General features: G+C 35.7%; 1 protein-coding gene across 1 annotated transcript in view; it reads right to left on the bottom strand.

The window, feature by feature from the left end:
• Positions 1-27569, bottom strand: part of Dop1 (dopamine receptor, D1) — a 136323-nt gene that overhangs the window by 58698 nt on the left and 50056 nt on the right. Inside the window, exon 3 of the mRNA XM_089597277.1 lies at positions 20649-20660. Within this exon, the coding sequence (XP_089453403.1) occupies positions 20649-20660 (12 nt within the window). The remainder of the gene's footprint in view (positions 1-20648; positions 20661-27569) is intronic.

The raw sequence follows: 27569 nt of genomic DNA on the forward strand, positions 1-27569 counted from the left end.
CCATCTTGACAGATACAATGAGTTACTACTTACAAAATATATTTCTCAATCGTCGTAGGATCACGTGGTTCAAAAAACAAAAAAAAAAACAAAAAATTAAAACTTGATTAACAATACTGTGATTTAACCTTCAGTAGAAAACGTTTTGACGTAACTTGTCTGATTAAAGATTATCGGGTTGTACCGTTGAAATGATTCTACTCGCGAAAGTTCAGAACTGGATGTAAACTTTTAAAGGTAAGTGTATCCCATAACGCATATATAGGTACCATGGAATCGAGCATAAAAATGTATATACAGCTTTAATAATAATTTTATACTTTGGTGTAAACGTAAATTACTCCTGTAGAGCAATCGTACGTACCACAATGCCCCACCAGTGAAAATACTAAACAATTTTAATTCCTGTTGCGTCAATTCTACACACTTCGTTTGGACCAGTATTCCATTGGAAGATTCACTGGTGATTTTTCACGTTCGTCTCCACACTTACTGCCACAAACGACAGCCATCGACGTTTTAATTACTCCTTCTTTCACGTGATCGACCCAAGTCTATCCAATCTCGGATGAAGAGACTTCATCACTTACCCAAGTGGGATGCAGGAAAATGCATCCAACGAACGAGGTAAAACGTCTCGAATGATCCTCCATTGGAGTTCAAGTACCAATTGGGACGATCTTCTCGAGGGAAAAGAAATGCCAAGTAAACGATTCTAGGATAGGTATAATAAACCAAAACGACCACTTGGAACTTATCCTCGAGATAAAGGGCACCTAATTGAACATTAATATTCTTTTATTATTATTCAACAAAGTGGGTACACTCCATGGGAATTTCATCCATCATGATCCTCTGTGCCCGTAACTGGCGAGCGCCAACTTACTTCCCCTGGCACACAAAGACGCCCGCACAAAGAACAGTTTCACTCGGGAATCGCCTGGCACCGCTTCTTTTCCGGGAAAGAAATTCCAAGGGAATATATTAACTGCCCTCGGTGCAACACAGCGGATAGAAAAGACGTTGCCACTGTCGTTGGTTACCACCCGTGCATTTCAATGCGACGATTCATCAAGTCGTTGCAGGGAAACTGCGGTTGGAAAATTTCGAATGGCAAAAGAGTACCTACTCCTGCCTCAATTTGGCTTTCGTGCGATTGTACTTGCGAGTGAAAAGACAGACAATTGTAATCCCAAGGCATTAACGACGATTCGTTGAAATTTCGAATTTACCGATTGTACGCACCGTCAGGGATGGAGGAAAGTTCGTTTGGCAAACAATGGGATAACGGCGCTTGACGGTTATAGCGACTTGCCCCGGTACAATGAAAAATCCAATTAAAACGAATGAATCGTCGGATCCTCGTGGAACAGGGCTTGAAGTGACTATTACGAATATACACGGTGAAGCGAAAAACAATACAAAAAAAAATAACGAGAAACGGATGGTACAGACAATTTGGAAAAATATGAGCTATTTGGGAGCGAGAGAAATGACTTTTACATCACATTCTAGGAACTAGAAAATATTCCTGATTTCATTGAAAAATACATTCCACCCAAACCGTACGCTTATCATTTGCCTACTATGATTTGTTATCTTGCATTAAAATCAAAATGATTTGAAATTACCTGTACGCGTTTTAACTGCTAAATCATCACAAACGGAAAAGCACCCGTTTTAAAGTGAAAAGGTGGTGCGCCACTTTTATACCATACCAATAGAATATATTAATTAAAAATAAGCCCCGTAATTTTCAAGCCGTCGCGACTTTGGTCGAACAACCGATCGTAACCCTTACTCTTCGCGCGATAATATCCAAGGTAACTCTATAAACTTGTCCAACTAACCGAACCAAGACACGCACTTCCATTGAAATCTCCCATTTCCAAGCGACGCGTGGGCCAATTTACGAGACCAAAGTCCTTTTCTAAAGCTCACGGGCCACTCGAACTCTCTCGCTCCGCCAACGGCCACGGTGAACATTGTGCGAGCACACGAATGCGATAAGGGCTGGTGTAATTCATACATGTGGGTATCATGTGATGGTGCACGTCAGTGGCAATCACGAGAACCATATTTGTACGGGCGTCTACTTGTATCCTGTGCCGCTTGTATTACGTTTCCTTGGCTGCTCTCTTGGCTCGCTCATTAACGCCGCGGAAAGGGATGTTCTCTTGCGGTTGCCCGGACCGACGGAGCAGACAAAAGGGCTGAGGTTACGGGACCGCGCGTTACTGCAGCGCTTACACATAGAATATAGTCCTGCGTGATCCCTTCCAGGTTGCCGTGATGTGAATAAATGAGAACGGGGAATTGCCCCGATATACATATGTATTCACGGCTTTTGATCTTTGAGGATTTGCTGTGCTGTGGGTGCAAAAAAACAGGGGTTTCTTGAGATTTTGCCAGTGACTCGTACCGTACAGTTGGATGTTGAATTGGGGGTCTTGAAAAATAACATGGGTCTAAATAGACTTTATGATGATGAAAAACCACTACGCAAGGCCTCGAGCTCTTTATTACATAAATGTAAGTACGGCTTGTAATCTTTAAATATTTGTAAAAATTACCTGTTCTACAAAAATAAAAAGAAAGTATTTTCTTGTTCCATCGAACACAATCTTGTCTTGAAAAGTTTGTCGTCACGTTATTTCAACCTGTACTTATCTGTGATTTTATTTTATCTGGTCGTCAAGAGATTGGCCGGGTTGGATTCATCGATATTCAGTGCATATAAATTAAGAAAATGTTATTTTGAGAAATATTGGGAAAAAAAATTTAAACGCATACATTCAAAGACGATATAATTACCTTATCAAAAAGGAAATCAAGTAAACAAAAAAAAAAGAGAGAGTATTTTTAAAATAAAATCTCAAGGAATATTGCAGAGGATGAAGCCTAGAGTTCTTGCAGTATCCAATAAGGTATATAATTTTAATGAATAAAAAATCCCTAAACTGTTTTATCAAAGCTGTAAAACAGAGATGGATGATAAAGAAAAAAAGAATTCCTGTCCTCGATGAGAAGGATGCGTAATTCAACTTTCCACACGTTTTTGATTTCGGTTGAATAAAACTTTATTTTCGATCCACATATAGCTCCCTCTATGAGGACACAAAAAAAAAAAAAAAAAAAAAAATACAAAGATTGTATCAAAACAACCCTCATCACGCAGCAATAACTCATCACAGCACGAGTTGCCGAAAGCGCTGTTATGTTGAATTTCCGGTGTATTTCCGTTTTCCCGAGACCATGAAATGAAATTTCCTCCAAAACATACAGTGGCATTTGTCAAGTGTACGTGAGCACTCTATTACCGGTTAGTTTGGTGTTGCGAGTAAAAGCTAGACAAGCAAAGAAAAAAAGAGCTCGTGTATGAATACATGACGTTGGAAGCTTCGAAAAATTATGGGATAGAGGGTGCCCGAATAACGAGAGACAATTTTTCTGCGTTGAACATCCCCGAGACTTGAAAATACATTTTCTCTGTTGTACGTCTTAGGCAAATGTAATACAACTACAAATGTATTGCTGTAAAAAAAGTGCGAAAGCTGTAGAATAAATGCTGATTTAAAATTTGTGGGGGTAAAAAATGATTGGTTATAAAAATTCATCCACTCAGCGATGGTGTCCTTACGATTAGACCTCTATTTAAAAGCCCGTAACTCAAACTGATCAATATTTCCACTTCTCTTTTCGTTCAATTTGCAACTTGTTTTGTCCAGATTTCCATCTATTACACGGCAGCAAACATTGTAACTTTACCTTGAGTTAAGTGTTACGTTATTATAACCAAAAGAGGCATCCAGCACTCTCTTGCAAGTTCAATGTGTTCTTATGTAATCTATGCTGTTCACACATCCTTTTTGACGATGGCAATACAAGTCAATAAATCTGAGTGGTGTGCCGCGTAAAACTTTTTAATTTCAAACGTTAGTTTTCCTTTTTTCATGATTTTTTAGAGACTCCTACGTGAGTACACAGGCACCAGCAAGAGCTTCCGAAGGAGGTCGCGATGTCTCCTTTGTCAAAGTGCTTAGTTCACGAGCATCTGGTGTGCTTATTACAGTTGCAGCAGTACACATTGCAGTCGAGCATCGGCTTGCAAGTCTTGGCTTGTTTCAGCCGGAGAATAAACAAAAACCACGTGGAAAGCAGACCCTGATACGGAGGGGTGTGGGCTGAATTTATAAAACGTTTTTGTATGTATCGAAAGTATTTTTTTGCTTTTAGATCGGAATGATGGACTAGGAAGATTTGATGCGGCTTTTTTACATCTCACGTGACGAGGGAACTTATGACTATATATTTCGAGTTTATTGAAGTGAATATAATTTCGAAGCTAAGCGTAAGGGAAGATAGTTGTGGTATTTTTATCATCTCAACATTTTTAAATTAAATGATTGTATGAACTATGTATTTGATGAGTCAATGGACTCATTCACTAATTTATGTGTAAAAGAACAAGTTGCGACACTTTATTACTCGTTGCTTAAATAATGAAACCAATTTTCTGCCCATTTTTTTAAGAACTACAGGTGGCTCCATTCTTCATGGTTCGCGTGCCACCCCCTCCCTCTTGTGGAGTTTGATCTTCTCATACTTTTCAAATACGATTTAAATAATTAATTTATTTAAACTAATCGTTTTTCAATTCCTACCCTACCTAAAAATTTAAATTATTTTTATCATTACTCAAACTCATACTTTCGAATTTCCCAACTAATATAAGCTAACTCCCTGACCAGTCCAGATCAATCAAGTCTCGAATAAAAAGGCTTTGTCACGTGACCATCAATCTATACTTTTAGAAGGATAAGATTACTTTGGCACTATTAATTGAATTTAAAAAAGTGGAATCGCTAAAGAAACTGTAAATTATCAAAAGACAACAAATTTTGAGCAGAAGACGACAAAGTACTTTATTACCAATTTTCACAATAATCTACAAATCATCAACGTATTGTTTTCATGATCTTGATAAAACCAGGGAAAAAAGAGTTACAAGTACATCTTGGATTTAAAAAAACTCAGCACTTCATTTTTCAACTACGAATCATTCTAATGTCAAGTTCCATAAATAAATCCATTTCTAACGCGATTTTCTCGAAAACGAGGTAGTCAATCATTGTGATATTTCTTTTGTGCTAATACATCTAAAAGATTTGAAAACAATCTTGCCAATTTTCATGTCACGTCAAAGCTTTGTTAAAAACGACGAAGCCACTTCAAAATACATGTCAAAAAGAGTGTATACGAGTGAATTTCTATTTTTCATGAAATCCATTGTGGTACGTAGTGTTGATAAGAATTTTAAGAATAACCAAATCGATCGATGGTTCGATAACGACTGTGGCTGTTCTATTGAGTTGAACAATTGTTTTTCTTCAACGATTCGCACGAAAAGGTTCCTCAGGGAGTGAAAATTTTTTGTCACATATTTAACACTGACAACTACACACTGCACTTGTTTACAAACATGTTTAATTTACGACAATCAATTTTTATGTACTTTAAAGTCTTCCTACACTGCTTTTTCGTGTTCTAAAATGTTCAGTTTCCTAGAATCGGTTAAGTAGTTGGTGCACCATACATTAGGTTGTCCTTAAAACTCTTATCAATATACAACTGCAATGCGTTTCATAAATGAAGAGTGATTTTAACTATGCGCTTCAAACATCTACGTTACACACTTCACTTGGGTTTGCAGTGATATCGATTACTATAAAGTTAATTGTTGATTAGTAATGTAGTAATTTTTTTTGGTCCATTACTGGAGTGCATTGTTATTATCCGATATCATCAGACGGAGGATAATGATTTTTTATGAAGAGTTTCCATTTACTTTTACTTTACATTAATTACAAAGTAGTCTATGTACGATGAAAAAAAGTTTTTTTCAAAGTACATTACGCGGCTGTTTTCACTTTAATCCTAACGTATGCTCCAAAATAATAACAAAATATTTTTCCCAACACCGGGAGAGCTCAGTTTTTTTTCTTCCTCTCTCTCCTCGCAGGTCTCTTGTTGTGTGTTTTCGTTTCATTTTTTTTAATTTTTTTTTATTTTTTTATTTTTTATTTTTTTTTTGGAACACCGCAAATGCGTTTCTTCGTTTCCACGTTCCCTGTGCTCTCACACCTCGTTCTTTTTATTTACCCGCAAAAACCACGCAGCCTATTTTTCATTCGCTCATTTAGCACCACATGCATCAAGGTATACGCACAAAAACGCGGTGCATTCGTTTTTTTCTTTCCTCAAATCTAATTGCCAATCTACAATTAGTGAAAAATTTAAAATTCTCCAAATTGCATCTAAAAATACGAGGATGAGGGACGAAAAAAAAAAAGAGAAAAAAAAAACCATACGGCGAGCACGTCCATGGACACAGAGAGTTACGCGCGAGCGAGTAAAGTATAGAAGCGAGCACGTGCGGCTGATTAAAAATTAACTCATCCAGTTGGGTAATAGTAAAAAAAAAGGCATTCGCTGGCGGTGCAGTGCACATCTCCAGGGAAAGCCATTCCAGCCGAGACGGAAGCTTTGCTGACAAAATAATGTTTAGCCTAACACGCACCATGGGATACAGCAGCGGTGCAATGAACGTAGCTGGAGCGACGAGGAACGAGAGATGAAATTCAAGCTGGTATGCGCAACAGAGTGAGTGGATACGCTCGCGAGTTGGAGGTATGCTTCTGAATACCTTTTTGAGAATATGTTGGGAAAATAAGTGGGTACACTCGAAGTGGCAGCTGACACACTGGATTGTTATAAATTTTTCTTTTTCGCATCGTTGTTGAAGTTCGGAAGTACCACAATTTGGAATGGAGTTTTTTTTTTTTTTTTTTTTTTTTTTTTTTCATTTTATGCATACGTAGCGATTCAAGTGCTTTGTTTTTGTATTTTATTACAATGGAATATTCATCCAAAGCGATCGTTAAACGGTCGCGTTGTAAACGCTTGTACAATGTGCGCTAAGAGAAAACAAAAAGCAATAAACACATGTCGTGGCGAAATAACTTTCATTGCAAACTGTATAAAAACAAAACTTGCGTGAGAAAATGGGAAAATAAATGTTTGACGTGTACAAACAAAAGTTTTCAATATTTTGTACAGCATAAACCGAACGCATCTAGTATTGCCAAATAAAATCGAGCCTTGTACGTTTTAGTAGATATACTCAGCACTTTTACATTCCTACGTTAATACATGTGTACTCAGAATCTAATTATTGATGAAGTTAATGATTTGTAGTCGAGTTTATAGTCCTGCATTTTTTGAAACCTCAGTGATTCAAACCACCGCAAAATGTCTCTCAAGCAACCCACGGAAATGGATACATGTGCATACAGGCATAAGATACATGAATATATTATGTATTGTACACGTAAGCGCGAAAATTATTCACAGTTCACTCAGAGGGCGTTGGACCACCTCAATGACTTGTCAGAACCTACAGAGTAAAACGTGTTTTGGAAGTCATGAGACGAAGAGAGAGAAAATCTCAAGTGAAGCAAAAATCGCGTAAGTTCAACTGGGAAGGGTATAGGGAAATTTATTACCAATTTTTTAATTATGAAGCCTAGAATCGGGAGTATCGACAATTTGTGTGATGCTTACATGATAAAAAAATAAAAAATAAAATAATATTAATAACGATAATGATTATGATGATTACAACAACACTTTTATTGCTAAGAAAAACAGCTGTCATAATGATAATTATTAAATAATGATATCAGTGATTAATTCTATATATTTTTAGGTTGATGATCGTGTGTTGAAAATCAATATGTTAGAAGGAAAAAAAACTTTGTCTCTCTTTTACGAGACATTAATTATTTCTTAAACTGTCCAAAAAAATTTAATCTTCAAAAAAACATTGGAAATTATTCCATCGGTCATATACATATGTTATATTAGTAATTTTATCTGGCTAATAGCTTAGTTGGCTGTATTGTCACTCAAACGTTGTTCGATGTGACACGCACAACGAGTGCTCGTTATTTTGTCGTTAATGATATCATTCTAGCCACTAAAAATACGTGTGACAACAGTATTAATTATTTATGTCTTGTTAATGCATTGGATTTTGGAGTGTTTGACTGTTCAGTTCATAGTCCCTCATTCAAGTGCAAGAACAAAAATTTGAGAACATTGTAAAGAATTTTAGATTTAAAACATATCTACATTTATGTAAGTACAAGATACACACAAAAACATCTTTTCAATGTTCAACAGTTACCTTTAAATTCTTTGTAAAAGGAATCTAAATTACATCTGAAAAGTGATTTCATCCAACGATCTACATCTAAAAACCATAAGGTAAGTTTTTCATTAAATAAATATGAAATATTTTACAGTTGAGATACAGTTGTGATTGTTTAGACCTATGAAGTAAAACGCACAGAGACTAAGAGACTCAACTTTACATGCCACAGATAGCTCGATTTTTTCTGTAAAGAGACTAGTTTTACGCACCATATATTTTTCATACTTACCTTCATTACATGTAAGTATAAAATTTATGGTGTATCAATAGGAATTAATATTAATTCAGTGAGCATAACTTAATATGTGTAATTACGATTCCTTATCCCGAGTTTGCATGTTCATGGCTTAAACATTTTTTTTTTTAATCACCGTTTGATGTTTGAAAGAAGAGATTTTAAATTCATTGTTTAAACGTTTTATGTAATAAATTAAATAATCCCGATATTAAAAAAATGCTAACAAATTGCTGTTTGTAGGTAAAAAAATTTTTGGTTAAAACAAATGGGAACTACTTAGGCTATTTCCTACCAATTAAATGTTGAATAAACACAAACGAAACATAAAAATTAGTTATTTATTCTAATAGTTAAATTTTTATTGCACACATTAAAATAGAAAAATTATTGTAAACCCAGGTCGTAATAAAGAAGCTGGTAAAATCTTAAAAATTTTGTGTTTTGTATGATAATCGAAAATTTGAAGACCTACGTACTAATTTTTTTTATCGAAAAATAAATCCTATTGTACGTTATGTGTAGTTATAATTTTTAGTAAAAATATGATAGCTGCACTTTGACTGCAAAGCTTAGTAGGTATACATTTTATTAATTTTTTTTTTTGTCAAATCCACTATACAGAGCACTATATGAGCTCGATTTAGCGAGATTTTTAATAAAACTGCCCGGGCATTTCTAATGCATTTCGTATGGCAAATATTATAAATTCAAAACAAAATGACTGTAAGTAATGTTACGATAATCGATGTTTAGTAAAAAATTGTTTTTTTTTTTTTCAAGAGTAGCCAGTTATCCAACGAGTTACCATCATCATCATCATCAAAATATACATCACCGGTACCTACACTTTGATATTAAAAAACTATCAACATCAGTGACGACAGCTGCTAGGATTGTATAGTTGGGTTGAATCATCTGTGACACTTAGTTTCCAAATATGTCCGAAGACACGAGTTCTCCAGGAAGATTACGTCGTTGCGATTTATGTCAAAAAAGATTTCGTACCATCACAAATCTTACAGTGCACACATGCACCCGCATAGATGAAAGGCCCTTTCCTTGTCAAACATGCTCACGGAAGTTTAGTCGAAAAGACGCTCTTGAGATCCACATGCACAGTCACACTCGTGAAAAGCCATTTCAGTGCTCAATGTGCTCTGTAAAATTTAGGACAAAATCCAACTTCAAGCAACACATGCAGATACACCTGGGCGAAAAGCCACACCAGTGCTCAGTTTGCACGAGAGCTTTCACTCGCAAGACCACCCTACGAAGACACCAACAAACCCACGCAAGTAACTTGGCTTCCAGCAGCTCCGAAGGACCCCACTCCTCCAACCAAAACATCAATCTGATTATCCAGCACCAAAACGAGCCTTCCCAACCCTCGACCCGCCAGAGCCATCACCTCGTAAGCGACGCGCGCGCTCGGCATACATTTTGCTGTGACAATTGCCAGCGAGTTTTTTGCAATTCGCACAGACTCGCGCATCACAATCTCGTTCATCACTTTTACCCCTGCTCCCTTTGCCCGCGGTCTTTTGCCCGGAGCAGAGATCGGTCGACGCACATAGCCATTCAGCATTGCTTTCGCTGCGACACGTGTCCCAAAATTTGTACCACGTACTTTGACATTGAGAGACACAAACGCGATGCTCACAGCCATCAATGACAGGCTGGTTGTCCGCGAGGGTCTGCCCAAAAACCAGACGCATCTACTTTGGACTGGATTCAGGGAGGAGCCATGCATCGTGGGATCTAATAGGCTATATTACGTTTACTTCGTTGCCAGGATAGATACTTCACGAGATGATCCAAATAATTACATTTGAAAACTTTTTTTTTTTTTTTTTTTTTTTTTTTCAAACAATCCCAGGGTCAACATATTCTAATGCAAAGAGTGTACCAATATGTGCTAAACGACTTGAAAAACCTTAATAAATTCTGTAAAATGCTGTTTGTTTTTATTTATTTTATCCTCCAAAAAAAGTTTACATCCAAAAAACCTTTTGATGCGTAAAAAAGCGAGACAGTTTTTTTTTTTTTTTTCGAGGTATGGTGAATGAGGTAAAAGAAGATAATAGTAACCCTCTGGATATTACTCCCTATAGTAATCCTCGATAAATTAATTGGAACTCATTTGCAGGTGCAAACACTGATTTTTCGGGGTGCAGCAAACGTTCAAAAACACAAGAATTAGGGAATATAAATGTCTGCATAGGCATCCATGTTGAAATATTAAACATATAAACGTCATTGTTTTACTTTTGTAAGAATCATTTTTGTGCAAAAATTAATCTGGGTCCTTGTTAGAGATTATTTAAGCTGGAGTCCAAGATTTTAAAAAGTCTCGCCATTACCTTAATTTGGGGAATAACAACCTTAAAGTGCCTCTAGAGGCTACAGTCGTATCTGAGAGGTGTACATCACAAAGTTACATTAAACTCGCCAGAACTCGAAGAATAATTAACAAACCAGGTCCAAAAATGAATAGACCACATAATAATGAATAAACAACAATTGCAAAAATATTTAGGAAATTTCATTCGGGCATTCGTAGTAGAAAATGGATTCTGGCATGTGGTTGGGAAAAATGCATTACCGATGTATTTATCTATTAAGAAAGTATTTGCAATATTTTAGATTAAACTGCTAAAAATTTGTAAGTTATGGAGAAATTTCATAAAAAAAAAATAGTGATGTGTTTTACCGCATCACATGCTTTAGCCTGTTTTTCTTTTACGTAATTGTTTATAATTTTTTATAATTAAAAAAATGAAGGATTATCTTGAAGCCTTGAATAACTAATTTCTTCGGAATTGCCCGCACTTCAATGCAATATCCCTTTAGTTGTATATTTATTAACAATAAATGAGAAAAAATTTACAACCTACACGGAATAAAATAAAGAGCATTACTTGTTATGTTTTGTTGAAAAAAAAAAAAAATAAAAAATAAGTAAAAAATAAAAGAATGAAGGACTGTTTTTGTAAAAAATAACACAGTATTAAAGATTGTGCTGATTACAGAAATTTTATTGATAAAATATACAAACTTATAATTTCATTTTTATATTTTCGAAAAAAAGAATTTTTTTTTATACTCAGAAAACAATAATTGTTCCAATTTTGTGTTGGATAAAAAAAAAATAATTTAGAAATGCACTTCGCACTTTGAAATACACGCAATATCTACTATCATATTTTCCCGCGTAAACTAGGGTTACTTAACACCACTAGGTGTCACGTACTGGACCGCAAAAGAGATAATGGAGTTCAATTTATAAGAAGCACGTTGTATCGCTTCAATCATCACTGCGATACGAGGTATCATTCTTCTGGAAAGGCTATCACACTTACCTCCAAATATCGACAGTTTTCGTCTCACGTAAAAGTATTGGGATGTAACAAAGGGGATTACCCCCACAATCATGAAAAAAAATAGAGCGATGATCAAGAGAGTACAAATAGAGTCTATACGCCCTGTGTCAGTTAGTATAAAAAAACAATTTTTCTCTAACATGTGTGTTATTTTGACACAGAAATAAATTTGGTTCATGAATGTTGTCTCGGATTGTTTGAAAATGTATTAAAAAAGTACTTAATTACTGAAAAATGATAAAAGTTTGGCCAACTTCAATGTAGAATATTTTTTTCTAATAATTTAGTTTCTTTAAAAAAAAGATGAATTTTATAGTTTTTTCGTAAATTTCTTCTAGAAGTTATAAATTTTCGAAGTTTTAATATCCAGCATTTTGTACTAGTTTTCAAAATTCGTATTTTTTGTTAGAAACATTGTACAGAAACATTACAAGAGAGCTTTCCTCCATGAAATTGATTAAATTATTAGAATAAAAATTTCTTTGCTTTCTAAAATTTTAATAATATGTTTAACTTACTTTGTGAATTTCATAGTACTTGTGAAATAGATACAATTTTTTAGCTATTTTCAGTGTGTCATGCATTACGTCACAATCGACGTTGTCCCAAAGGCTGAAATATTTTAACTCATTGAAAGAGCTGTATCTTAAAATACCATGAGGAGAGTTAGTTTCATCTCTATAGAATTATTTAGTACATCATTTTTGGATCGTGATACAAATTCATCTTGGGTACTACAAGTTTTGATCTCATAATAGTGCATTATGCAAATTTGACGAAATAACTCTGAGTTGAAGTATTTTTTTTATTCTATATAAGCACTCAGTTGGTCTTTACTAAGGGGTGAGCAAAAATAAAATTACAAATTTGTTTTCTTAAGTAAATCTCACAATGATTCTAATTTGTGTATGTAACGAATTTTGTAAGATACGAGGACATATCCTTCCTCGTGCCAACAATTTTTTTAACTGGTTTCATAATTTCACTCCAAAAATTTTTTATTTTCCGTAGTAACTTCTCAATATATTAGAAAGAAATGAATAGTGACAATAAAATTAAGAGTTCATTCCTAACATCAGTTGTAGTAAAACCTGGCAAGCCTCAAGAATACCGCTTCAATACAAATTTATTCATTTTTTTCTAAAGTAGTCGTTCCTGTCACAATCACAAAATTTCTACGTAAATTCAATGCAATTCTTCAAATAGAAACGACACAACGTGACAAATTTTTTCGTCAATTTATTCGTATCCTTGCTCGTGCACGCATACAGCAAAGAAAAAAAAAAAAAAAAAAGGATCATTCAAACGACAACGGTGGACCGGTAAATTTCCAATAAATCGCAGTTAGAGGCAGATGGCTGGAAACGCTGGTTGCATCCTCGACCTTTCTACTCTCGCGTACGTATGTATTTTCATGCCACAGCAACTGTTGGCCAATCACGGATGAAATCGCTTTTTATTGCATCGTCCAGACTGTTCGTATTGCATAAATGATCAAGAATAAGCTGAGGGACGGAGTCTCGAATATGGATTCCTAAAGAGCGAGACGCACACCTGCCTATCGATCGATCCGTATCCATACTAGAGTGTACCTTGAGGTGAATGTCGAAATCCATATAATCACGAAACAATAATTTTCATTCAACAAATACATAACATTAGTCACTATTTGTGTGTGTACGGCCAAGTCGTGTGCTTTTGCTATCTCCACGTCAGAGTTGTCTCCTTCTGCTGTGCGCCGCCACATACCCGCAGTATAAGTCCGCGTCTTGTTATCGGAGAAGGTTGCCCCACAAAGGATTAAGTGTACACAGCATAGCTTGGCAATTACTGGTTGCACTTGAGCTTCTTAGTTGTGCTTGAAATTGTCGGGAGATCGGGGATGACTCGTCGTTTGTTTCGAAGTATTTGAACGGGGCTACCTGGTCCCAATGGTGATGGCATTAGTCACTAGTGCCTCGGGTGGAATCGTAACCTTCCGTCATTTTAACGTTGTGCATAAAAATGAGAAATTTATGTGCAAACAGTGATGTGTTATCATATCATTATATTAACAGGAAAACTGTATCTCTAGTTTCACTCGGAATATGGAAATTTACGGTATGCTCGTAAGGATACTTCCTTAGTTGTCTGTTTAGCAAAATCGTTCATAACTTCTGTAAAATTGCTTCCATTTGCAAAATCTCGTTCGATTGAAAAACAGCCCTAACATTTCGTTAATTTTCAATCGAAGACTTTGAAAGAAATTTACGACTTCCTTACTTTCGTCTGTCATGCGCACGCGATTTGATGTGTCGCTGCTACTTCACGGTCCTTTACAATATATACAGGAATCCAGCAGTTCCCAATAAAATTCATTATTGAAAATTACTGTAGTGGTATCATATGTATTAACCATTGTACTGTTATTTGCTTGTATCAATTCATCCATGTGAAAATGTAAAGATTTTGGTAAAAGAAACTGTAAAATCATTGTACTTTTCCAGTTTTTTTTTTTTTTTTTATGAGAAACGACTACAAATATGCTGCTCAGAAAAATACGAATAAAAAAAAAATTATCTAAGCCTTATGGAAAAGGAAAGGAGATAACTATTCTATAAAATCCTATAAAGTATTAAATTCCTCGTAGATCAAGTACAATCATCTTTCAAAGCAAGATCATCCAAGTTCCAGAATCAGTTTTTCATCCAAGAAGATAAACACATGAACAACCTCACTAAAACTACAAAAAAAAAAAAAAAGAAAAAAAAAAGAAAAAAGTCTTCCCCATTATTCTAGTCTTCCGCGATAAAAACACGTATCCAAAAAAACTTTCACCTCACGTAGCCTTCGTTAAAAGAGAAGTAAAAAGCAAGGCGCATTCAAACACGTACGCCCACATATAAGTCCCGTGCATGCACGTACACGTCCTAGGTATCGCTCCTATCTCCAGTTTCTTCCTCTCGCCGCTAGCGTATCTTTTTTTTTTTTTTTATCTCCCATTCCTCCTTCTCCGCTCAATCCAATTATCCGCAAATCCGCGCGTTCATCTTCGTCGCTAGCTGAAAATGGCTGTCCAGCTCTCTCGCCGGACACACACACATACACACGGATCAGGCGAGTGTTGCTTCCATCAGCCACCTCTTTTCTTTCCTTTTTTTCCATCCATTTTATTCCGTCCAGAGGGTTGATGCTAGATGGAAACGGCTGTATCCACACCGTACAGGTATACATGATCCACGTACACCTCACACGGGCTTGATGAACCGGCTCGGCTAATGGGGAGGAGGCACTTGAACTTTGAAATTCCATTACCCGATCGAAATGTGTGAGAAACAGCCACGGTGGATTTAGCCACCCTTTCTCGGGACAAATCGATAGCACGGAATTTATGCATTTGTTTTTTTTTTTTTTAAATTGCTTGCTCCGATGATCGTCGAATTAAATGTCATTGATGGATTTTAACTTTTCGTTGTTACTAATGATGGGTTCGTACCATTTTGGCTAAGCTTGAATTAAAGTTCGGACCAGTGCAAATTTTTGTCTAATTCATCGTTTTCCATGGAAAGTTTTGGGAATTTTGAGAAAAGCGAGAGGGTTGAAATTAATTTTTATTGAAATTTTGTCACTCATCTTGAAACAACTCTAGTTCTGGACGGGGGAGTTGAAACTGAGCTTGATTTAGGGCTCTCCTCATTTATTATAAATCATAGTATTGATAAACACATAAAATTAACTGAATCTTACGATATGTAGCCAAATTTAGCATAAAAATTTACGTAACTATAATAACCTTAAAACTTTGCGATATTTTTTTTCGATGTCTGGGTTCGAAAAATGATAAATTTTGAATACTTATTTGTAAAGAGGACTTACACTGCAGTCACGGTATTGAATGAACGTAGAATTCCAATTTACCAGTAATAATCACTCGCAACATCAACACCAGCGCTAAATTTCAGTTCCACTTACCTGAAACACAAATAATACAAACAATTATAATTGATTTTAGCATCAGAACATCATCAGTATCAAAATAATTCAAAATGACCGTGTTAACGGTCAAATTTAAGAAATTAGAGTTTTTAATTTTGTCCAATTTTTTATGATGTAAAATCTAGATTTCAACGTCGTACCAAATATTAACGTACAATTCAACCAGATAGACTGTACTTCGGAATTTTTTCAATCGTCAAAACTTAGTTTTTTTTTTTAATCGTCAAAGGGTCGGTCTCGGTAAAAAATGCTCAGATTGCATGTATCGATCGACAATAAACATTCGATCATGGCGATTCACAGTTGGTCTTGGCATTTCAATAGACTCGCATCGCAATCTTACATAATTTTTCCATAGAACGACAATTCCCCGTAATAATGATCGAATTCGTCAATTTTCAAAGCTTTGCCGAAGTAATTGTCCGCAAATCAGCTTCGAGTACTTACTGAAGTTGGAAAAACGCAAAGGGATGTTTCTTCCGTCATGAAAAGACGCACAACTGCAATTGCATCGAAAGCCAGGGAGAGCCGAACGGAAAATTCGTTTTCGCAAGCTACGGGAAATATAATTCGATTTGCGCAGTTCCCAAGTAACGGCCTCCTTTTTTTTTCTCGAGAGCAACTCAGCCCACGGTAAAAGTAGATATACATCCCTCCCTTGCCGCTCTCCTCGTTCTACTACCAGCAAACCTTACGTATTTGTGTATGATGTCGAGACTCGGGAAAAAGTTACCAACCACTTCTAGTTTCAGTTGTGCTTTGAAAAGACGTGCAGTCGTTTCGAAACGAATCATTCCCCAACATTTTGGTCGCACCAGACATAGTTATAATAATCACACGAGTTTTCATACTTATTCCAGACATTTTTCCAACAGTGGATCATTTGGTTTCAAAAATCTTGACAAGTTGGTTTTTTATCTTGAAAAATATAATATTTATGATGGTAAAACAAAATCGTGCGCGTTTACCTTGAAATCAACTTTTCTTATTTCTCAGCTATTCCTGTATAGTAGGTACGTCCCGTATAGGATTCCGCAAAATCGTTTTGACGGGAAAGTACCGTAGGATTTCCTACGTGATTTCTCATAAGATTTCACGATGATTTATTATTAGATTTCCTGTAGGTGCTCCTGCACGCAGATTTTTTCTCGCACATAGTCACTTGTACAGTTTTCCATAGCAAAGTTATCCTATTCGTCAATCGATACTGAATTCAAGAAAAATATTTCAGAAACAAGTTTCACTCGACAAATAATGTATACTTAATCCAGAAGTGGAAGGTTTCTTGCTCAGCGATACTTTATCCATCCAACGAGAAATTGCACGGCAAAGTGGGGAGCCCTTCATAAAAAAAGTTGAAGGTTCCGTAAAACTAGCAAGTTTATTCGTGCATCTTTACAATCGAAACTTCGTCGGGAAATAAAAGCTTTGGGTGCTAATAAAATAAAGAAGGAAAAGGAGAATACATCAAAAATATTGCCAATAAAAAATACACCGTAAAATTGTAGCCCTTTTGGAGGGCCTGGGTACAGAAAAAAGTGAACGATTGGCGGGTTTGAATTATAGGTTTTATGTATTTACGGAAATATTGGAACAAATCCTTTTGCAGGTCGATCGTTGGCAAAGTTTTGCACGTAATGTCTTGTCCTTTTTTTTTTTTTTTTTTTGAAATTGGTTAATAAGAGTGAAAATAAATAACAATTTCCAGGAATACAATATGATACAAATACTATAAAAAGGGTAAGATAATGTGATTTGTTGAGTACTGACTGACTTCTAAAAGGTACTGCATGACGAGATGCTATACAATTTTTATTCGATCTGTGTTCTTTTTTATTTTTTATTTTAAGTGCTTAGTGAGAATTAAATTAATGAAACTAATTTACAAAATAAAGCTTAAATAATCTGAAGTCATTTACTTTCAGAAGAATAATTAATCGTATATTTGGTTGCAGCCACTCGAATCTCAACTGTGCACACAAAGCTCAGTTTAACAGTAAAAAAACAGTGCCACACCTGTGCCCAACAAATCGAAAGCGAAAAACGTTTTCGTAATTTACGCTCATTCTCCAACGCATAAATTGCCCGACATTACGCGCAACTGGTTAAAGGAAACATTCCGATAAAACGTGATAACTTGTTTACGACTACACTCGATGGAGCGACGACTCACCGAGTTTTTCAGTCAACGTACTAGTGCTTATAATCTTGCACGAAGAGTAGCAAGGGGATGGTTTATATTTTCAAGCACGAGACAAAAACAAAATGACCATACAGTGAATTTGTTGTTCATTTAATCAAAAAACAATATGCCTAAATAGCTATAGTAGTTTTTTTCGAAAACTAGTGCGATCTTTTCGAGGGCCCGGTATTTGCTGGAGATGAGCACACAAGTGAGGGTAAACTAAACAATTGCAGCATGTAAAATATTCCGCAGTTATTAAAAAGAGTATCGTATTTGGACGCGTTTAACGAGGATATTCCAATGATTCACGAACTTAAAACTTCAGCATTGACTGAATCAAGCGCTCACTAGTTAAAGTTAACGCTGAGATTCGCACAAAAAGCAAAAACAGTCAAGCGCGTGCAAGTGGACGGATAAACACGCACAACGGAGTAAAAGGCGTTTGAGCGTCGCGTTAGTGAGTGAGGAGCTACTTTTTCACCCACCCCTTTTTTTTTACCAGTCTCAGCCCTTTACCAAGCGCATTTTTCCCCGCCCCCTTTGACGCAATCTTTCTTTAGCTGCGTGTGAGCGCACATACTTTTGACGTGCGCTCCCCCCGTTCCTCCCGACTGTTTGCATTCCACGCTTATCCCCCCCCCCACTCCCATCTGACTTTTAATTTCCCTTTCCCTGCCTTCGTTCGCGGGGATCTGCAGTGCAGCTTGAAAAGGATATTAAGTCCTTTTTTTCCTAGTATTAACGAAACTTCATTGTTTGGTCGGAATGATTGAAAGAGAAATCTCGCCTTTGAACGTTAACAATTGGTATAATTAGGTCACGTGGGAAGTATGAGGGTCTCGTCATGACGAAAAGTTAATAAAGATCCGTATGTGACTCGTACGACGTACTCTGGTGTTACATCATTTGAAGTTGAAAGACGTAGTTGATTGTCTTCACACGATAACGCTATTGTTCGTATGAAGCATAATACAGGTCAGTAGTTCCCTTAAAAAAAATTTAATAGGCCATTAAACATGAATTATCGTTAAAACTTTGTCGATCATCTCAGAACGGATATTAGGTAAAAATCACTATCACTTTTCATTCAGAAGTACCAATCATTTACAAGGCACTGCATTTCATCTTGGACAACGAAAAATCTTATTGAAACGCATTTCCCGAATCGCGTGTACTATCCCTCTTAGTTGGAAAATTTGTAATTTGTGGGATCCCATTCGGTTCTGCGACGATCTTTACAAAGTGACGTAACCCCAGGGGATTTGCGTTTTCATCGCAGCTTCTCTACTCAGGAGTACACGGTCGAGCACGTGAAGGTATCGAGTATTCGTAGCGAGTCCCCACAACCCCGATCGTATACAGTCCTGCAAGAGAAGCCCGTCCATAAGGCTCCTTGGGCGTCGTAAATGTTGTCGCACGTATAAGGGGTGGATCAATAAATAGAAATGGTTTTGTATGCTCGCAAGCAGAGCTGAGTGAAGCCAAGTACGAGTAGACCAGGGAAGAAGAGTTTCGGTAAACGATGTTTATGGGTATTCGCTTTACCCTGCCTGAATGGCTAATCTTGTTAGGAAAATTGAAAGAGGTTTGAGAGGAGAAAAAAAACATGCGTCAGCAGGACGGACTAAATTTGTTGACTTCCGATTCGTTTTGATTCTTATTGTACATTGCTACCCTCATTTTTATCGTCATCATTAGTATATATTCGAGTCTAATATGCACGAGATGAGCTGTAGATTCCACAATTGTGACAAAAAAAATATTTTGGGAATCAGTGTCTGACTAAGCTCGTATATTACTACTTAAATTTTAGGAATACTCAATTTTCATATTTTTTTACTTTATGCTACGGAAATTAATAAAAGTTTAGCAAGAAAACAAACATGCTGGAAAGAAGTATGGCTGACTGAACTTACATATTACTACTTTGTTCAGACAACTCGTTTCCCACAGTGAAGCAACTGATGCAGATATGTGTTAGCGTATATAACTATTCAGTTTTAAAAAAATACTCAATTTTCATGTTTTTTTTTTTTCATTATGCTAAATACATTAACCAAAGTTTCACAACAAAACAAAAAATACAGAATATGGGTGTGGCTGACTAAACTTATGTATTACTACTTAGTTTGGGCGATTCGTTTTCTACCATAAAACAACTAACACAGATATAGTTAAGCTGATGGGACTAAGTAAGCTCGTTCATCACAACTAAATTCAACAAACAACAAAATACTAATCTTTAGTTCTTGCCATCCATTCGGGATAATATGAGATGATTTATACAGTTATAATAAAATGAGAAATGAGGGTGTAAGTAGACGTTTCTGACTAAACTCATGTAATTCTTCTTGTTTTTAGAAGTCGTTAATAAATATGTATACCTAGTTTTCGTATCTTTACTAAAATAACAGATAATTTATGATTGTACTGGAAAAAAAAAGAAAAAAAAAAAAAAAAAAAGAATGAACAAACGTTTCTGACTAATAAAAAATAAATTTTTATAGTACTACTTCATTAAACCTTGTGTACGGAATAAGAAAATGTAAACAATAAAACAAAAAATGTCAAGTAGACTCAAGTAACTAAACTCACACTATTACTACTCTATGTGTGCCCACGATTTTTATATCGTGATCTTCACAGACTTTGTATTGTATTTATTACGGTACATACAAATATTTCTATAGTAAGATAAATAAGGAATAACAATCAATTATAACGTGGCTGACAAAAAACCTTGTATTGCTACTAAACATTGGAAAACTTCTTCTGGTTACGTATTTTTTAATTTTAACTTTAATTTTAATTACGGAAGTTAGGCACGGCTGACTAAACGTACATATTACTACTTACTTTTAGAAAATTAAAAATTTTTACACATATACTATTATATATACAACAACGTGAAATAACTTACTAAAGTTAAAGTAGGAACGGTTTTCTGGACGTGTCTGACTAATATCGTCTAATACTACTTGATTTCAAAAATGCCTCATTTTCATATTTATGCGTAAGGTAAATTTTACTCCACAATCGATGTAAATCGTTGGGATGTAAAATTCACGTCTATTTTAATACTTAAAAAAAATTTTTTCTCCATGATTTTTATTCATCAGGATAATTTCAACAGCAGCTCAAGCGTGCACGCCATAAACGTCAGGTACACGCACACTTACAACTGTAAGAGGAAACAAGCGCGGATGTGTGTGTGCTAAGCTGAGCACAGTAATTACCTCAACAACGGGTTTATACGTGCAGGCACTTGTCGTGTTCAGAAATATACCTTGTAATGTTAGTATAGATAAGTGTTTTTCACGACCATTTATTCCTTGGAGACAAAAATTTATCGATGATTTCAACAAAAGTAGCAACGTTGAAAATTTTTGTGTACGACTGTTGTAAATTAACGCCGTAAAAAAAATGGGTCGTATCATAGATTGATAAAACACGTCGAAGCTTCAAATATGAAAAATAAATCATCAAAGTAGTGACTGACAATATATTTCATTCGTTTGGACATAGTTGATTGGTGTTACATAAATGTATAATGCGTACCATTACGTGATACAATTTCAGCTGTTTCGGCTGTGTAAATATGCAATAACATTGTATCAAAATGTAAAAGAGGATACAGTTAAAAATTAGCAAGCAAAGTTGCGATGAGTATCATCGTGCACGAATTTCAAAAGGCCGTATTGAATATCGAACGATAAATTGAAATTGATTAATTTCATCGACTGTCCCTGTTTATGCCAAAATTGACCAGATGACTCTCGAATTAGCGTTTACCCATCTCGTTCAAACGAAATAATCGCTCTTTATTGGAAAAAGTTTTAATCAGCGTACCGATGTGGATTATTATCCACGGATTCTTGGACAAAAACCCTCTTGAGCAACATAAATCAGCAAAGCCACTTGACACCCCACTCGATCGACGAACAGCCTTCAAGAGGAAAGAGACCCAACGAGGAGGACATGTATCACGCGAGTGCATCAAAGCGTCAAAGTTAATTTGCCACCGGCCGGCGTAAGGGAGATGTCTAACGCAGCCGGTTACAAGCGAGCGAGACAAACGACGGCCCCAAGACGTTGTATAGGTATGGAGGACCATGGCACGCGCGTAGTGGTCGCAAGGTACGTGTATAAAGTGTGTAATGGTGTTGTAGTGATGGTGGGTGGGTGGTAGAGCCTGTCACTCGCTTGAGATTAGCGAATCGGCTAATGTCAGTCATTTGCCCGTGGCCGTCTCTCCTCCTCCTCCTCCACTTCTCTTTGTTGTACGTGTACGCGTGCGCATGCAGATAACTGCTCCTCTACTGTTGCCGCTTGCGTGCGCTCTCATGCATTATGCATGCGGTTGCGAGGGCTGAACTCTGTATATAAAGTGCGCGCGGCCATTGACGCCCTCGGACGGAGGGTCTTGTCTAGTGCTCTTTTTTTTTTGTTTTTGTTTTTAGCTTTTTGTGCTGTGTTACTTTGGACTTTTGGGTTTAACGGAGTGAACGAGTTTATGCAAATTTTATGGAGAAAGACTTTCCTCAAGGGGGTGGATGCCGCAGCTCTGCTACATGTGAATTGGAATAATAATTCATGAATGGCTTTCTCGTTCCTTTGGTGTTGGTGAAGGTGGCTCTTTGTTATTTTTGACGAGTGAAATGTCTTTCGTAGTTTCCCTGACGAGCAGTGTTGCGTTTTACGGCTGAGACAAGCGAGCTCCGAAAACGCGTTTCTTTGCTTCTTTCGTGAATCGCGGGGGAGGAGAAAACGAGTAGTTTTCATTACTTATTTTTAATAATCGACTGTTTGGTTACTTGTTTCGAGTTTATGTCATTGGTTTCCAACCGTACAGTTGACTATCGTGACAATTTCTTATTGATAATATGAATACAATTTGTTTGCTTTGCATTACAAAAATTCAGTTCTTAATTGAATAAGGACAATAAAACTCGTACTCCAAGCCAATTTGTGCTTTGGAAGAACATCCAGAACTAAAAATTGCTTTTTTGAATATTTATTTAGTGAAGCTAAGCTCAAAATAAAGAAAAGTTTTTTTCCATTTCTAAATTATTTGTCAAAAAAAAAAAAAAAAATATAAGTGTAAAGTATAATAAATGTTTAACCACGAATATAAATTAATAAATAGTACTTGTTTATTATAATTTACTCACATTATAGGTTGGAAAAATATTAACATGTTAATAAGTATTTAATACTTTTTCCATTTATTTTCATGAAAATTAACGCACAAGAATTCGTATAATTAGATTTACAATTAATGTTTAATTCAGGTATTATCGATTCGTATTTGTAATTGACAATTGATTCTAAGCAATTCATTCATTACTGACCAATTGCTTAGTAGTTTGATGGTGGCTTAGCTTCATGTCTTTGATATACCTACTAAACATTGACGTAATTAGTCACGTGGAATTGAGTACAAAACCCGACGAATGAGCAAGTATAAAGAGGGGTAAGGGAAAAAAAGGTTTTCTTCGAATTTTTGGTGCTAGTACTTTGATAAAATAGATGGTTGCAATTTTTACCAAAAAAATTATTAAGACAAACAAATAGTAACACTTTTGTTTTAAAAACTATTTTTCATTATAATGTAAAAAAAAAAAAAAAAAAAAAAGGATTTTGTTCCCCCATATTTATAGACTTTATACGTTATACACTATATATATATTCTACGTTATAGACTCGTAATCATCTTTTTTAACGACATCACCATTTTATTTCTTCACATCAGTGATAATTATGAATAAAAAATAGTTTCAATCGACCGACAAACGACCAATTAGTTGAATAATTTATTCTACAATCGGTACCAATATCGTAAAAAATTTACCATCCAAATGAATCTCGCAACAATCAATTAACATTTCCTCAACTAAAATTTTAATTAATTGAATTAGATTTCTATCATGACCCGCTTCCGCTTCGTGCTCTTCAAAAAGCGGATTAATTAAAGATTCTCACGGACACCACTGGAAATTTCAGCTCGTGGCGTTAGGAAATCCGTTAACCATCCACCCCCCTCCTCACCTTCGTTCTTTACTTCCTTCCTCCTTTTTCATTTCGTCTCCTTCATTCTCTTCTTCGCTTCCTCAATTTACTCGAGAAAGAGTCACTAAACGACGCCTCGTCATATATATCCTTGGAGACACAATCGCGTCCTTATCGTCGTTATTTAAAAGTAGAGTGGATGAAATGATTCACTTACGCAGTAATAATACCTTTTGTTAGAGAGTATTCGGGTAACAGTCTCAAGGACAAATAATAAACTTGTGGAAGTCATTTAAAGTTACTTTCTTAGTAAAATGTTTTGCTTCACACAGATTTAATATAATCTGTTTACAATTTATTATCTTGGCATTTGTAACAATTATCTTTGTTTTTCAATCTTTATTATTATCAAAGTAAAAATTTTAAGACAATCAAAAAACTGAATTTTTTTAGAAGGATTTCAATTTTTATTTCACAACGAGTTTTCTATTAAAGCATAAAAGTAACTACTCATGTTTTGAATTTTAAAGTTTTTTAATCCGAATTGGGGACATCTTGTTTTATCGTATTAAATTGTTAGAATCACATTTCTAGATAATGACAGCAATAGTTAACGTTTCAATTTTGTAGTAAATCGAACATTTCGTTTTGCAATGAGGTGAAAATTACTATCTCTACCTCACAACTGAGAAATAAATTTTTGTGACTAATGTAAAGAAAAAAATCAAGGACTTGAATGATCAGTGGTTGAAACTGTACATTTATTTTAATTTCATACATTCAAAGTATTTAAACTTAAAAAATTAATTCATAGCACACAAATGATCAATTATATGATTTAAAGAATTGTATGGCAGAAAAAGTTTTTTTAATTAAAAAAAGTATGAAATAATTCATCAATCGGCTAATGTTTAATATTCAAAAGACTATTCATCAAAATATGAAGAAACTATATCGTATTGCCATTAGCAGTGACATGTGCGTGATAATATCGACCCTCGAATGATATTCTTACCCCGAGTCAAATCAACCTCCTTGGTACTTTACGTGACTAGTAATTTTTCTATCGATACTTTTCATCATTGTTTTAATTTCAGTAACTAAAAATACGATACCGTCAAGAATCAAATTCCAATGAAATCTGGAAAAACGAGGGCACGCTTGGTTCTCACGAATCAACCCCTCCGAACAACAGCAGCTCAATACAAGCCCTCGCTTTTTTTCCTCATCCCCACGTACACGTTCTTTTTTTCCCCCAAGCAGTACAACGCACAGGAAAAAACGGGGAAACGAAAAAAGGAAAAAAAAAAAAAACAATTCCTCGAGACTCGAGAAAAACAAATGACACTCGAGAGCATGCACACACGTACGGCCTTTCAGGTATTTTACGAGCGCGCCCGAAACATCGAAACAACACGCTCCCTCTTTCTTACCCTACATCTTTTTTTTTTTGTTTTCCTCAACAACACTCTCTCTCTCTCTCTCTCTCTCTCGCACCGTTTGCCGAAACCACCCTTCGAATCGTTCGGGTGGGAGATTCAGAGGCGTATGTAGGTACACAGGCCCGATTCGAGCGCATGCATATGAGTTCTCGTCGAGGGTATAGGGGATGATGAGGCGAATCAACGAGGTCCAAACGACTCCCGGAGAACTAAATGAAATTACTTTCTGGTTCTATTCGAAATTTTTCGGATGCCCCCTGCCCAAGAGACAGTTAACGCTCGGGGCACTGATCACCACCACCCATCACGTTACGCAACACCAAACAAACTTTTTCTTTGAAGAATTCAATTAAATGCCGGAACGCTCTGTTAACGCCCAGCTCTTGCTGTTTAAATGCTCCGAATTCCTTCAACATTCTCGTGGTATGCAAAGTGCAAATGCACCCGAGCAGCCAGAGTTCGCGCTTTTGTACGTTTTTTTTTTTCCGCAATCGTCATTAAAGTTGAATGCGAGACACTGCTGGTTCCTTCGCAAGTGTGTTTCTAGAAAAGCTTTCTCGGGACACGTTCACGCGTATTTACGTGTAAAAATCATGCACGTCAGTTTTGCTGGACGCAAGAGCGTGCGTTGCTTTTGACATTGGGAGGTGAAAGAAAGACGCGCAGTACGGGAAATGAGTTTATATTTGTGTATAGCTAAAAAAATTTAGGTAATTTTTGTCAAATTTATGATCAGTTCACGCAAGTCACCGTGCAGCAAGGGGATTTGCGGAATATTACAAAAGTGTGATTCTCTATATTATTGATGAATTTGAGAATAATTTGCTCGAAACCTTTTTTTACATCTCAACGAATGCGAGTGCTTTTAGTAATAAACGAATAAAACTTTATTATGGCCTAAGGTACTTTCGCTCGTGTGCCTCTTATCTGCTCGTTGTCAGCGTTCTCAGTCAATTTTTGTGCTCATCTTTCTCTCTTTTTTTTTCTAAATGGTGTCTTACTTCTACAAAATAGCGTTTGTTTTACTGCCTCAGGCGTGCGATTCTATAAGGCATATACACGCACAGAATGTAGACAGAAATTTTTTGTAACATTATACCAGACTATATAGCATAAATTCGTGAAGTACTGTAAGAAGATATCAAATTTTCAGTTCATTTGCTGCTGTCGCATCCTCACCTTAAATTTTTTTATATGAGACGTATTATTAGAAATGGACAGTTTAGAAAAATTTTATGTCATATATAACATTTATAATCCGAAATCAACTAGCTGAAACCATTGGTATTCAGAAATTGTTTAAGGTAATCTGTGGCACTTTTTTCTTTATGAATTTTTGATAAAAAATCTTCGAACTAATGGTTATATGAGGTTATACAGTCACTCTCAGCTACTTTTTTTTTCTTTCAAGCCAACGTAGACTAAACTTTTAACAGTATTAATTATTAGTTATGAAAAATAAATATTGAATATACTCTAACGAGGTATTAAAACATCTATTTATTAATAATTAAATAAACTATTGAAACATAAAATTAAGAATAAAACTCGTCAAGATATTAGGGTATTAATCTCTGTATGGTGAGAAAATTTACTGTAACAGAAATATATACTTGCATCGTAGACTCCCCAATGTACAACTTATTCATTACGACGAGTGAATTTTAATCTAAATTAAATCTATCAGCTTTGTCGGACAGATTACCTAAAAAAAATTCGACATAGGTACGCTTTCTTCTTTCTTTTTTTACGTAAAAAAAAAAAAATCTGATTATGATAGAGTGCACGAAAATACGGTAGTGGGTAGTGCACGTGACATCACTTCCCATGTAAAATTGATACATGGCGTTGCGTCACGCAAAATTTGAACCCACCATATCTCTCTCTGCTTATGCGAGGAAAAAAAAAACAACAAGTCCACGTTGCATATTTTTGGGTTATCCATCCCGCAGGTCAAAAAGATTTCACAATTTTCGTTTTCAGGTCAAATGCTCTAATACGTGCAAAATCATCAAAGCCATCATTAACCCTTCAACTTGGTCCTACAAAACTCTTACCACAAACT

This window comes from Copidosoma floridanum, unplaced genomic scaffold (genome assembly GCF_036245765.1).
Source record: "Copidosoma floridanum isolate Cflo_tuat_1 unplaced genomic scaffold, Cflo_Japanese_pri ptg000032l, whole genome shotgun sequence".
NCBI lineage: Eukaryota > Metazoa > Arthropoda > Insecta > Hymenoptera > Encyrtidae > Copidosoma > Copidosoma floridanum.